Here is a 14,649-nt window from a genome sequence, read left to right on the forward strand (position 1 = left end):
TGCAAGAGTGGCCGTGTTCTCTGTACAACCCTCATGGGTCTAAAGATGGCTGTAAATGTTTTATAGCTTCAAAGATTCATAGCTGCAAGTGTGAGATACTCCTAGGGGTGCAGAGGTTGCCCAAAGAGTTATAAAATTCACCCTCCTTTGGTTTTAAGCTCTGTTTATTCTTGTAAGTACTCAAAGCTTACCTGGTTTCAGCGATTACCAAGCATGATCATTGCCAAATAGGAAAGATTTGTTTGAGACATTTGAAGGGAATGATGATAACGCAATTTCTGCAAGTCTGTGATATGAGTTTTAGTTTGGGATGGTAGGTACATAACGGTGTTTGGAGGAGGCACTGCTGGTGTATGTACTGTTGGAAGAAGAGAGCTTTTCCATGTGTATATTTACTCTGTGAAGGCTGATGCCTCTCTGTGAGAGTGACTGCAATCCTCGTGCAGTTTAAGGCCACAATCAACCTTCAGACCCCTGCATGGGGTGTATTTGATAACTATCTGGGAAACTACAACTGATGTGAGTCAGTGCCATGCAGATTAAATGTTCTCAGCATAGACACCTCTTTGGCGCTAAATTAACCAACATGATTCTTGGACCACTGCCTCCCTCCCTGTCAAAAGTTACACATTCCTATATCCACAGCATCCCAGTGATATTAGTAGTTGTCACTGAGAAATGCTTCCATCCCCAGCACCTGTTCTGCAACTCCAAAGCTCTGCTCATGTATTTGTTCTACTTCTGAACCCCTTATAGGTTCAGACTCTTTGTGAGAAATTTCACTTCAACCGTTCTCTTGTTATGCGCATCTGGTAGAAATCCAGAGCGTGGACTTCTCAAGAAGAGGCCTTGTTAACAGGAAAGTGTTTCAGTATGTGTGACCTCTGGGCACACTGGAGCCTTCTCACCTCTGAACATTGCATCATTTCAGACAGCGTTATGTAGATAAGCAGTAGTTAGCAATGATTTCAGAGGATCTGGTAAGGGAGAAAAGTACACAGCTCTTGCATTTATTAAAAAGTTTAGAAGATATTTGCATGCATACATATTTAGGGTTCCAGGCTGCATAGCTTGGTGGTTTCTGTATCTGAAGAGTAACAAAGGCCATGAAGACAATTAGCAGGAGCAGAGGGCTAATAAACCTCCATGTGATCTGCCAGTAGAGGTTGAGTTTTCGTCCAGTCATCCATTTCACATCTTTGCTGAACCTTTCAAAAGAAGAAATGTTTATGATGGGGTCAGATCTAAGTGGTGTTTCACTTTTTCGTATTTTTCTGTAAGTTTTAAACACATTACAACTCCCTAAATCTTTTCTATACCATACCTTTCTTTAATAATTTACTATAGGCTTAATTAAATAATGTAGGTCTTCACTGATCTTTACATTTTTACGTTTTCAGTTTACGTTACCTGAGCACCTAGCCTAAGGATTCTAAGCGCAAGTAAGTGATGAAAATATTACAGCAGCTCTGTAGAACTATGGAAATCATGAAAAAAGACAAAATTGCCTAGGGAACAAACACAGCTTCTTAGCAGGTCTGAATTAACCAGTACCAAATGCATCAGGGACAAAATTATTGCGACCTGAGCAGTTAGTAGGGGCAGTTGTTTGGACACAAAGCTGATCTTTCACATGTACCTCTTACAGTTTTGTACATTGAATGGGCAGTAGATACGTGATTCTGGGTTTGATATTGTTTGATAACCTGTATCTATCAAGTTGGAAAGAGCTTTGTAATCTGGAATAGGAATTGTGAAGTGTGTGAGTGTGTATGTGCATGTGTGTGTTCAAACACCAGCACTGTCTGTTAATCTAACTGAAGATATTAGAAATTCCTTTGAAAACTAGGAAAAAGTGTTTTGGCTATTCTTGTATTGCATAGTGACAGATGAAAAATAATCTGTGTACTGTCAGAACAGAGAAAATGCAGGTGCTGTGGAAATCAGTGTCTGTTGTAGCATGTGAAACCAGATTTTATTGCTACTTCTTGCTGCTATATGGGCAGCAAGAGGGATGTGTGAAATTTTTTAAGACAATGTAACCTGGGAGTCACCTTTAACGTGGGCAACACTCCAAGAATCTTGACAGTGGATCTAGAAAATTTAATGCAAGAACTTTAGCTATAACCAAGGAATATTTTTCTTCAGTTTCTTATTTTTAAAAACATAGCCTCTTTAAAAACTTTATGATTATTGAAGCACCTTGATATGCAACAGCACTGGCTGAACGTAAGCTCATTGTCTAGATGGTGTACAGACTGATACACAAAATATCAGGACCTTCATGATCCAAGTGTCAGTAAAAACTGGAGATAAAGTTTGTGGCCTTTACAAAGGATGTAGGTGAGTTTTTAAACTAAAGAGTGAATTCAATTAGTGTTTGTTACTGTGGGGATTCTCAGTGGGCAGGGTGAGCCTTTTAATATGGGGGAGTCTTTTAATATGGGGGAGCTGCCGCGTGTTGCTTACTGTGAAGTTTGAGGGGAAAAAATAATAGTAAATAAAAAATACAAAAGTATACAAATCAAAAGGGCAGTAACAGAAAGACAGTGCAATCCCTCTTTGCCAAAGAACTACAATGGCTTTTGACTTTCTAGCTTTAAAATTTGTTTTCCCCCCTTCCGTAAGTCCTGTCCAGAGATTACCCCGTATGTTTTACATATATAGGCAACTTGAAGCAAAGAACAATAACTACATTCACAGAACTAGTAAATGCTACAGAAATAAGTCAATATTGTCTACCTGCATGAAACAACATGGATTGAGAGTAAAATGCATTTACCTCTTAAGAGAAAAGAGTACATCTGCATCCAACTTACCTTTTAATTTTATAGACGTATGCAACCCCAATCACTTCAAAGAAGGCAATTACTAGAAGAGGCACTGAGCCTGCATAGCTGTCAAAAATGTCTATCCAGTAACTCCCTGAACCCAGCGTAAAACACAGAGCAATGAGGAAGCAAATTAGACATATGACACCTGAAGAAAAAAAGGTATCTTTGTTACTGGATTGCTGAACTGAATTTGGTCAGTGTATTTTTGTTCTAAATTTTTTCTACTCTTGTTCTGGTGATATTTATTGTCTCTACATCTGTAGAGCTACATACAACAAGCAGTTTTTCTCCAGTGGAGCTAATATAATTTCCCAAACACAGTCTTCTGCTCTTTGTTGGCCAGGAGGCACCACTTTTGCAGGAGGAATGCACTCATGTGACTCAGAGCATCCTTCAGTTATTAGTACTTCCAGAAACAGTCTGTGCTGTGCTTTTCTATTGCCCTCTGTTAATTTTCGACTGATGCAGTGAGTTTCAAGTGCCCTCATTTCCATGCAGTCATTGGCCTGAAGCAGAGGCAGCTGGGGTCTGAGAAGTGTAAGGGCTCCCTAGATTTCTGCTCTGCCTTTCCTCAAAGGGCCTCAAATGTGGACCTTTTTATGTTGCATGTTTTAGTTTTCACTGCACTTCCCCACAGTCAGTCTCCCTTTAACCTAGAGGGGCTCTTTATCAGGGAGTGCAGTGATAGGACAAGGAGTAATGGTTTTAAGCTGAAAGAGGGGAGATTTACGTTAGGTATTAGGAGGAAATTTTTAACAGTGAGGGTGGTGAGGCATTGGAACAGGTAGCCCAGAGAAGTCATGGATGCCCCATCCTTGGAGGTGTTCAAGATCAGGCTGGACGAGGCTTTGAGCCACCCGATCCAGTGGAAGGTGTCCCATGGCTGAAGGTTTGGAACTGGATGATCTTTAAGGTCCCTTCCAACCCAAACCATTCTATGATTCTATGATATGGATTTGGGGCAACTGAGAGAAAAAGTGGGAAGGAGGGAGAGTGTCCCATGGGCTGCCAATCCAATCTGTATGTCCTTGTGCTCTGTTACTAAGCTTCTGACTCTGAAATGGGATTTGGTTCAATGAGTTGTAAAATTTGCTTACACTTCTTTTTTTTTAATTGGAAAATCAATTTCAAAACTGTATGGTGACCTCAACAAGTTGTAAATAAATTTGTTTCTATGTAAGTAGTAAACTGAGAAGGATATAGTTTAGATGTCATAAGAAGACTCTAAAAAAGGCATGACAGCAATATTCCCCATAAGAATTTGGAAGGGCACCTTGCGGAAGTGTAAATCCATTACTTCAAACTGCCAGAAATTTTCCTAGATCAATTTTTCTACACTAGCTTCACAGTAAGATCTCACTGAGTCTGCTTTCTGAGGAACAGTTGGGTTCAGTCACTGTCACTGGTTGAAAAGATTCCAGCTTAGGTGCAAGAACAGGATCACATGCCATAACTACTACCTCGTCTATGTGCTGATCTTCTGCAAACACAATCCATTGTCCTTACTTGAGACTGTGTGACTGCCAAGTTAATATAACAAATTGTTATTTCCTCTGTAATATATTGTTACACAGGTGCTAGTTTGTTCATCCATGAAGAAGCCATTTTCTTTGAACAAAGCAAAGCAAATATCTTACCAGATAAAAGCTCTTTGGGTATTGAATTAGATAGAACTCGAATCTCCAGAAGAGGAGTGAAGACTCCCTCGATGTTCCCAAACATAGAAGAAAGGCCCAAGCTGAACAACATTATGAAAAACAGGATGGCCCAGGCCTGGGAACCTGGCATGAGAATGATGGCTTGAGTGAAAATGATGAAAGCCAAGCCAGTTCCTGATACGCTCTGCAGAATTCACAAACAGATAAAAATATGCATTATAAAGTCGTAAATGTGGTTCCTTATCCATACAGAATTATAACATGCTGCTATCCTTCCCTGAAGTCAAAGGCCTGTGGGCCTCCGTGGCAGCCAGCGGTTGAGAAAATGGGTAGTGGGGAGTCTTTGTGGGGATTTTACTTTCACGTGGTCTATCAGAGATGTTTAGACAATCATACAGCAGAATTTTTGCTTGCACAGAGAGACAGGTCCAGAGTAAAGCAGAACAGAAATTGTTCTGCTAATACCATCTTAAATATGTTTTTTTTAAAAAAAAATCTGTGATGTAATCGCTGCTGGAAAGAAAAAGATATCAGTAAGGAAATGATTGCCACTCCAGCAGCAACAGATTTGGTGAATTGTTGATCACAACTCGTCCCCCCCACCATAATTACCAGGGCAGAAAATGCTAACAGGGAAAATCCTAATTTCAGCCACGTTTCTTTGAATTCAGTCTCCCAAGGACAAGGATATTTAAGTCCAAGCACTGAAAAATGCTGATGTTGCTCTAATTTGGAAATAAAATGTATCAAACCCTAAATTAGAAGTGAGTGACATCAAAGGAAAGCAGACAAAACAGACACCAACTCCCATCAGAACTGGGGTGTCGTCCTTTGACTTCATCATCGGAGTAGAATAACCTGTTTCACCATCATTGTCTATTAAGGCTATTGTGCATTAACCCAGTCTATCTCTAGCAAGTACGTCCACCTTTTTGTCCTAAGATTTTATTTTTTTCTCAAGCTCCTTTCTTTCTTATTATGTCCTCCAGCCATGGCTCTATTCTTTTCTCATTAGGTGGTGAGGACTCGTAGCAAGGGAGCACAAATAGGTCAATAGTAAGTGAGAGTTACAGGACGGGGTGGAGTCGCTGGAGCAACTGGAATGAGGCTGGAGAAGAAACATCTGTGTTTAGTAACAGCAGAAATGTTTTAGTAGGGCTGGAGAGGGAAAGGGGAAGGATCATGTTGTATTTTGCAAGGAGGGAGGGGAGTTGGGGGAAAAGGAAAATTAAAGTATCAGTGAGATCTGTCTAGAGAGGAAGCAAAATAAAAAGCAGAAGTCAAGAGGGAACAGAAAGATGGAGGAAAGAAAGTAAAAGACAGTGATAAGATACCTTCCTGGTGGTCGTAGATGCGCTTGAAGACAAACATTTTAATAGATTTTTTTTTTTAATGCTTTCCTAAATATGGATTTAGGAAGCTCCAGCAGCCTTTTTCTGTAATATTTCAGCTAGGTATTTTTCCTCTTTTGTACTTATTCCTGTAAACCAAAGTAGGACTGAATCTTGTGTCCATGGTAGGCTCCAGGTTGGAGCACCTTTGAAGACTAGTTTTGTGACAATAATATATAACTTTGCATGCCATATCAGACAGCTTTGAGTTCAAACTGACTTACAGCAATGTGATTATTTGAAGTTTTCTGTAGTTGTTTTGTTTCATGATTATATATAATAGATTCATTACAAGCATAGTAAAGTACAAGTAATAAAAAGTAAAGTAAGTAAAAAAAAATAGTAAAAAAATAAGTAAAAGTAAGAAAAAGTAAAGTAAGAAAAAGGAAGGTCTTGGTCATTCTCCATATTTTGTTTAAGGGTTACTTGGGTGAAAGCAATTGTGCTACCTGATCAAGAAATTCTTGAAGGTCACAGCTTTTCAGTCTCAGTCCAGCAATTTTTTCTGGATATGATGCATTTAGTAAACTAACCCAGGCTGTATAGTCCTGACGCGTGATACTTTCTTCCGGAAGATCAAATTCATTGATGATACTGATAATGTTTCTGCCAGAGAAGCCAACATATCATTAATTTAAATGTTTGTAGATGATCTTGCTGGAAATGCTGTACTGGTATTCTGATGTTAATAGAAAGTTGTGTTTACTTTCTGTGCTCTTATTTATAATATAAACAAAAATATTAAATGAGGACTTTTATATAAAATAGCCTGAATATTTTCTCCTATTTAGTGTTTTCTCTTTCTGATACAAACTCGGAGTACTTTATGAAGATGCAATCTCTAAAACATTTCTATTCTTATTTTATCAGTTCTTCAGAGCATTTCCACCACTTGTGTTTAATAACTAAAGTGAATCTGGTAGAATAGGAAAAAATACTATTTTTTTAACTACTTCTAATGCTAGTCTGAGACTGAGATGTAATCCCTGATGTACTGCTTGCAGAGGATAGTTTAATAATTTGTATTGCTTCTTAATGGTTGGACTCGATGATCCAGTGGGTCTCTTCCAACCTGGTCCTTTCTATGATTCTATGATTATTCCATGATTCTTATAATGCTTCCCCAATCATCCTTGCCTCAGCACCATAATACTTTGTTTTTCTGTTAGACTTCTCCATATGAATGGAGAATGAATGATGAGGCTATGAGAAACCTGATATAGTGGGAGGTGTCCCTGCCCATGGCAGGGGGGTTGAAACTAGAAAATCTTTAAGGTCCCTTCCAACCCAAACTATTCTATGATTCTGTGGTACAGATGCTTTTCCTTTTTAGTGAAAATGAATTCTTGAAATGCATGGTTTTCAACACATTATCTACTTAGGAGTCGAAACCACAGTATAACACTGGAAATGCAAGTTTCTCACCTGTCGAAGCAGTCCCAGTAGGCTGTGGTTGCTTTAAACCCCAAAACAGAAAAGACTGGGATGGAAGCATAAAGGGATGTCACGCTGTTTACAATCGCTACTGTCACCGCATCCTTTTCACAGTCATTTCTATAAATAGAATTCAAACAAGCAAAGTGACTAAAAAGAGCAGTATTTACCCTCCATAAGATGTGGAAAATATTTATTTGTTTTTAGGATACCATACAAGTTGTTAGTCTATATTGAATGTACGTTCTGAGGATGAGATACAAATCTGTTTTAACTGGTAAAATAAAATGGTCTCTCAAACTTATCTATCATTCTCTCGGGTATTTCTCCAAACATTTTCTTTTTTTAGATAGTTTTCCCTCCTTCCTGTTAGAAAATATATTTGGCCTTTTATAAAGACAGCAGCAGTTAAAATCCTTTAGAAATACCCCAAGGAAGGAGTTTGGAAGATTTTAGAAAATTTCAGAAAACACAGCAAGAATTTAACCAACTTGTAAAGGCTGGACTTCTACTTACTTTGGTGGATTGTAGCTTGAGAATGCAATAAGCCCTCCAAAAGCCAAAGAGAGAGAGAAGAAAATCTGGGTAGCTGCATCAAGCCATACACGGGGATTTTTCAGAGTGTTCAGCTGCAATAATTGAATAAATGCGTGACTTAAGCTCGAACTAGACTTTCTTTTTCTCTCTTGGTTCTCATAACTCAGCTCTGATTTCACATGTGAAATCGTGAGTTGTGTTGCCATTTAAATACACTGAAAATGGAAATTAGTGCAAAATATATAAGTAAAGCAGGTGTTTCTGAAGGTGTAATTTGGTCTATTTAAATGTATGTGGTAATTATAGAATCTGTTTCATTGTACGCCTCTTCTGTCTGATGATAAAAGTGTGTTTCTAAATGATAGACATTAGACACACAATAGGGACAGTAGATTACATTTTTCCTCAATTTTTTTCTTTTTGTTAATCCACATACTAGGTAACTTACAGTTTAAGATTATTATCTTCCTAAAAGTGTATAAGCAAATACTAAACCTTCATTATTTTAAGACACAAAGTGATTCCATAGCTTTCTAAATTCACTTTAAAAAAAAAAAATTAAAAACCCATGCAGACAAAAGGTTATTAATTAAAAAGAGCATCTTAGATTCAAAGTACTGTGAAAACAGAAATAAAAATAAAAGGGCAACAGGAAAAGTAAGGAAAAAGGAGGAACTAACAGATAAAAATTTGAATTTTGATGTATAGGCGATGTAATAGAGGAAGCTAAATTAAATGATCAGTTATTATTGCATTACAGAGAGTAACAGGAAATTTTAAATAGCCACACTAACAAGGAATCTTATGAATAAAATGTCTAAAAGAAAAAGAAGAAAAAGATAAAACATAAGTAATTTGCAGACTGTAAATGTGCTCAATAAATATTACTTTCCTGAAGAAAGTAAGAAGCAGTATGTTATATTCATACCCTACCAGGTGAATTACTTTCCAATTCATTAGCAACAATAGGGAACAGAAAACAGTATTAGTTAAGAATGATTATTTTAAAAATCCACTGGCCCAGAAGTAATTCTGGGTACGTAGAGTATTTCGCTTTGTTTTAAATTAGCCTGAGTCAAATCTGCATCCTAGTTATGTAGGGAGAATTTTGTGTTTCTATGTCATGTCTACATGCCTGTGCTATTGAGCCTAGTAGGAGTATTTTTAGGAATCATAGAATCAGCAGGTTGGAAAAGACCCATTGGATCATCGAGTCCGACCATTCTTATCAAACGAGAGATAAATATGCCAAAAACTTAATAGTATTTTGGGCTTCTCTGAAGCCAGCCTGAGCTTGAAGAGCAGAAATAATGGGTTCACATCAGCATGATGGGTGCAGTGAAAGCCGTTACTGCAAGATGCTTTCTCCACAAATGTGCGAGTGCTTTGACCGCAGCAGACCTAGTAGAACATTTTGTGCAACTTAGCATAGCAAGCAGGTATGCGTAGCCATTACTGGCTGAAAGGCTTCAGCTTGGGCAAACCTTCCTGGAGATGTTTTAGGAGATCACAACCAAACCCTCCAATGCCAGGAGTGCTCATGGGTCGGAGCTCATGCAGGTGTGGAATTAGATTGCTGTTGCAATGTGCAGCCTCCGTATTGGTATTGCTGTGTAGCCTTGATAGTTTAAGTGCTGCCAAGAAAATTATCAGTGCTGATAGATGCGACTGCCACATCGCTGTATTTCTGACTGAGGACTTTGGCAAATGAGTCTGGAGATAGTTCAGTTTGCTGATAGACGCAATGCATTTATTGACTCTAAAAGATATTTATCAACTCCTAAACTTGAAAAAGTAGTGGACACACAAGCATGCCATGGCAATGTCATTGTCTGATCTTAAGCAAAGAATTATGACTCTAACTGTTATTTTATGTTTTCAGTAATATGGCATAAAGGTCACAAAAGTGTGTCTTCAAGAAGAAAAAAAAGTGCTGAAGCTAGAAATGTGCAGATGAAGATACATAACCAGAATGTTAATGAATGAGTGTTACATTCATTAAGGAAGTGTAGTTGCTCCCCTCCCAGGTGATGAAATGTTTGGTTACTTGAGCACGTGAAATACAGACAGAAAAATTCTTACAACAGAATTACACAATATTGGAATGCCTATGATGTAATTTTGGTGTAAAAAGAGCTATTGCTTTTCTTATAAGCAAGTGGCCAACGAGTAATACTGCACTTAAGGACTGCAGTTCATTAGGTAATGCTTTCATTCTGCTTAATATCAGGTGTATACTGTGAAATAGAGGAAAAAAAATACAAATTGCCTCTGTGATAGAGAATCTGGTACTTGTGCTGCCTTTTCCCCCTCCCTTCTTTTGGCTCGTCTCACTGCAGAGCTCTGGACACAGGCATCAGTTGCCCAACCAAGTTCCTGGAATTGTTCATTGCTAGAGAACCCCCAGATATTTACAATTGCTGAAGCTCTTTCAGCTGTAAAATACACTGGAGAAGGAGGCATTTGTGCTCCTAAACTGACACAGATGGCCACAGAAGCTGAACCCTGCAAAGGCCATTGTTGATGCTTGATGCAATCCGTTTTCTGCTGCTTCTGATGATTTTTTTTCAAGAACCTTTCCAACACCTTCCGTTCCAGCTCCTGTGTTACTTCATCTTTGTACAACTTCTGCATTCCCTTCAGGTGCTTCTGAGCATAACTTCAGTATATTTTTTGTCTTCTTGTCAGCCACACTTTCCAGGTAGCCAAGGATTTTAGAGGGGGGTGAGTAAATTGCCAGACTTCTCCGTGTCTGAAAGTCAATGAAAAGAAATATTCATTATTTATTCTAGAACTTAAAGAGTGATTGTGTGTCATAAGGTAAAGAGCTGACTGTATTTTTGCATGATTATAAAACCACAGCCTGCTGTATTTAAAACCCACATGCATCTAGTTGTTATTTGTGAGACTTAAGGAGAGCTAAAAATACAAACTTGGAAAGTTAAAGAACTGATATAACAATTGTTTAGGAAAAAAAATCAATTAACTTAGGTGATTATGATGTAAAACCAGGTAAGATGTGACTTTTAGCACTTGGTATTACTTTCTTTCACAGATTTTCAACAGTGAAGTGTAGCAGTTACCAGGCAGCGGATGGGGCAGCTGTGGCAGAGAAACTACAATTACTGCTGCGCTGCAAAGTTGGAAAAATGTCCAGAAAAGGTTTCCTCCAATGAGTGGAGAATGTCAAGAAGGTTGGTTCTTTTTTAATTTGTTTTTGAAAGCAAGCTGAGACAGGCAGTAGGTGAGCTAACTCTTAGTTTATTTTGCTAAAGCTTGACAAGGTTCCTGCAAAAAGACCCGAAAAGAAGAAAACGGCACATGCTTAAGAAATATGCTTTATGGTTTTGTAAGCTAATGTTGTCTAGGCATGCCAGGTAAATCTTTCCAAATAAAGCCCCCACAAACCAACAAGCCCCTTGTACAACTTGTTTTGGATCATTCCTTTTGGAGAAGCGTAACAAGAAAAACAGGTATATTTACTGATGGCAGTGGTGGGAATAGTTCCTCATTAAGCAAACTAACAGAAAAGGCAGTACTGATACTGCAGTTGTGGGCAGGGGGAAGAAGAGAGAACAGAAATGTAGCTGTATTCTTACTGTCTTTTTGAAGTCCTTTAAGTTCCAAAATCCTCCATAGTAGTTACTATGTTAATTTAACAAAACCATCTCTCAGTCTTGGACTGTGGCTTTCATAGAATCATAGAATAACCAGGTTGGAAGAGACCCACTGGATCATCGAGTCCAACCATTCCTATCAAACACTAAACCATGTCCCTCAGCACCTCATCCACCCGTCCCTTAAACACCTCCAGGGAAGGTGAATCAACCACCTCCCTGGGCAGCCTGTTCCAGTGCCCAATGACCCTTTCTTTCTATGCAAGAACAACACTCATAGCAGATATCACTTACCACTCACCAGGCTGTTGCCTCATGTTTTTCCATGTTTGTAGATACGAACATTGTTTCATCACCAAAATGATATTTTGATGACTCTTCAAGGACGTCTCCAGATTCTGCTTTCTCAGACCATCTAATCATTTACTGTGGGTTGATTTCAGTTGGATTTTCATTCTGGTGCCAGTCTACAAAACCATCCAATGCATCTCCTTCTGATGATCCGTTCCCCCTCAGCACTGCAATGCCTCCAGGCTTTGTGAGTATACACAAATCTAGGTTTGGTGTTAAGTTCAGTGTACCAATGATCGTTAATCCCAAAGATGTCTGAGCTCTTCCAAAGAAACCTGCCAGCGAGACTAAGACCAAATGATAACAGGCCAAGCCCTGTCATGGTTGTGTTGTCTAATCTTTCTTCTCTTAGACACTGCATCAAGAATTTCTTGTCCTGTCTGGGCCCTACAAAAATTGTGGTGGCAGAGAATGCTCCAAGACCATCTGTTGGCAGGTGCTGCTTTTGCACCTCTGCACTCACTGCTTTATGGAGCTTTTTAGTACGAAGGCAGAGTTGTGAGGATGCCTATTGTTGATAGCAGCTGCTAGGCAGGACAATTTGACTTTGCGTTTGGGAAGGCCAGTAAGGACAGTGTAAAGAGGTTCTTCTGAAATGCCCAGTGTATGGACAGATCTGGAACTTCTGTCCCCTTGAGAAGATGAGAAAGAATGGTTATTCTCCAGTAAGCAGTTCCATCTTATAGGGAAAGCTACAGGGCTGGGGGAGAAACTTCAGCTATGGGGAAACAAGGGTAAGAGAAAATTACTTTCAACCTTAAAAATTAAAAAAAACCAACGCTTTGCAGTGTAATTCGTCAGTTGTTTTCCTTGTAAAATCTTAAAAGATTAGTTGTGTAAATTCTGTACTGTTGGGAGAGAAATCCCGTATTTATCATATGAAAAAGAGAGATGATGCTGTTTATGAAGTGCAATAGTTTCACTTATACATTCAACACTCATGCATCCAAAACACATTTATACTCAATTTTGCAATATTTTCTGATATGCTTATTACTGAGCTGTTAAATACTTTGCTACAGCTTATCTTGCTAAAGTATATTAAAATACTTAATCACTCATCTCATGGCAAAAAAAGAGCTTTACTCAGCCTTTGGATAGGGAACTAGAGTGGGAGTTCCTGGGAAATTAATATGTAGCATGAGATCTGAGGGGGAGAAAAAGGAATAATGATAATTCTGAGTAAAGCAGTAATACTTACATTAGGGGTGAAAAGGTAAGCTAGACCTTCAGTGGCTCCTGGTAGAGTGAGTCCTTGAATAAGGAATATAGTTAGGACCAGGTAAGGAAATATTGCTGTTACATAAATAGCCTAAAGAAAGAAAACAGACGGACAGTTACTGCCCGGTATCTTTGATAAATCCTGTTTAAGTTATCATAACATCCAATCCTAATAATATTAGATAAGACAGCTACAGGTAAACAGTATCATCTTTAAAAGATGGCAGAATGTGCTTTTGCAGTTTGTATTTGTAACAAAATTGCTCTTAAAACTGTGTGAGGGGAGACTGGTAAGGTAGAAGCATTTGCAATGGAAAAGGAGAGTCAAAGTGTCACTTCCATCCATCTTTACCACTGTTACTGCTTCGTAGGACAAGGAGAACACTGAAATGGTGCTGGTGAGGTAAGTGGAGAAAGCTTTCCTTGGTAGTGAAACTCAGTATATGAAGAGTAAGATCCATGGTGTGGTATAATACATTTCTCTGTCATTTCCATACCTTTCCCGTGGTTTCAATTCCTCGGATGGTGCAGAGGTAGACGATTGCCCAGCAAGTTGCTAAGCACAAAATGAGCCACCACTGTAACGTGCCACTCTCAGTGACATCAGGTGTTATGTTCAGAGTTTTCCTGTACCAAAAATAATTTACTGCGGTACTTTCGTAACATTCTTCATTGAGCCCTGGAAAAAAAATGTGGCAAGCATAAGAATAAATATTAAAATTGGTATTGTTCCCACTCATCGTATAGATGGGAAGCAATACTTTATACTAACAGAGAGTGGCAGAATGGTCTTTTGGGGGCTGCCAAATCAAATACAGAGATGGACTGAACTGGTCTTTCTGCCCTGTCTGTAATATGCAGTGAGACAAACTCTGTTATGCAGGCTGAGACTGTGAGACTTTTATGTGAGACCTACACCAGAACCACACCAGCATTTCTACAGGCAATAACGTTCTACATAGAAAAGGCATCGTACTCAGTACAAGGTAAGATCTGAACTATAATTGTGGTGGAGACGGATTTTTTTTAGCTGTACGCCTACATGTTGGTGGAGATTCAGGCACCTGAGGATACATCTAAGCCCAGGGTCCCCTGGCTGTGTCACAGCCCTGCAGTGGGGCCAGACACAGGCATCAGCCTCTTGGGATCAGGTTTGCAGGACTTCTGTGAGCAGGAATGTCAGGCTTCTGCACTGGGGAGAGCAGGCTCTGCACCTGGAGAAGAAGGAACAGGGAACATGACATTGCCCATGGCTATGGGCAAGAGGAGGATGATCTTCAGGAAATCCACTAATGTGCTGTCTTTAGCTGGAAACTCAGCTGCAGCTCCTGCCTTTGCTCTCAGCCAGAATCAGTTGTGCCCCAAGAGTACGAGGCAGCCCTGTCCGTTTCCAGGAGCTGGGTTTACTCAGCGTGGAGCCAGCAGAGGCAGCACTGATGGCAATCCCTATAACCAGGAGGTCCAACACAAACCCAGTCTGGAGGAGCTCTTTTTCTTTTCCCTACCTCATGAGATCTGAATGCATTTCTTCCTCTGCCTAGAAGAGCACGCTAATTTTCTTGCCATGTCTTGTGCTGAAGCTGCTGATTTGCAGGCAATCCCACTC

At 39.3% G+C, this 14,649-nt stretch overlaps 1 protein-coding gene across 1 annotated transcript in view; it reads right to left on the reverse strand.

The window, feature by feature from the left end:
• The window catches only part of LOC138718793 (sodium-dependent neutral amino acid transporter B(0)AT3-like), a 30,010-nt gene that overhangs the window by 370 nt on the left and 14,991 nt on the right, over positions 1-14,649 (reverse strand). Inside the window, exons 4-11 of the mRNA XM_069853356.1 lie at positions 13,541-13,722; positions 13,024-13,134; positions 7,834-7,946; positions 7,309-7,437; positions 6,333-6,489; positions 4,472-4,676; positions 2,820-2,979; positions 1,046-1,208 (exon numbers count right to left, since the gene is read on the reverse strand). Coding sequence (XP_069709457.1) covers positions 1,046-1,208; positions 2,820-2,979; positions 4,472-4,676; positions 6,333-6,489; positions 7,309-7,437; positions 7,834-7,946; positions 13,024-13,134; positions 13,541-13,722 — 1,220 coding nt within the window. The remainder of the gene's footprint in view (positions 1-1,045; positions 1,209-2,819; positions 2,980-4,471; positions 4,677-6,332; positions 6,490-7,308; positions 7,438-7,833; positions 7,947-13,023; positions 13,135-13,540; positions 13,723-14,649) is intronic.

The sequence above is a fragment of the Phaenicophaeus curvirostris genome, chromosome 3 (assembly GCF_032191515.1).
Source record: "Phaenicophaeus curvirostris isolate KB17595 chromosome 3, BPBGC_Pcur_1.0, whole genome shotgun sequence".
Lineage (NCBI taxonomy): Eukaryota > Metazoa > Chordata > Aves > Cuculiformes > Cuculidae > Phaenicophaeus > Phaenicophaeus curvirostris.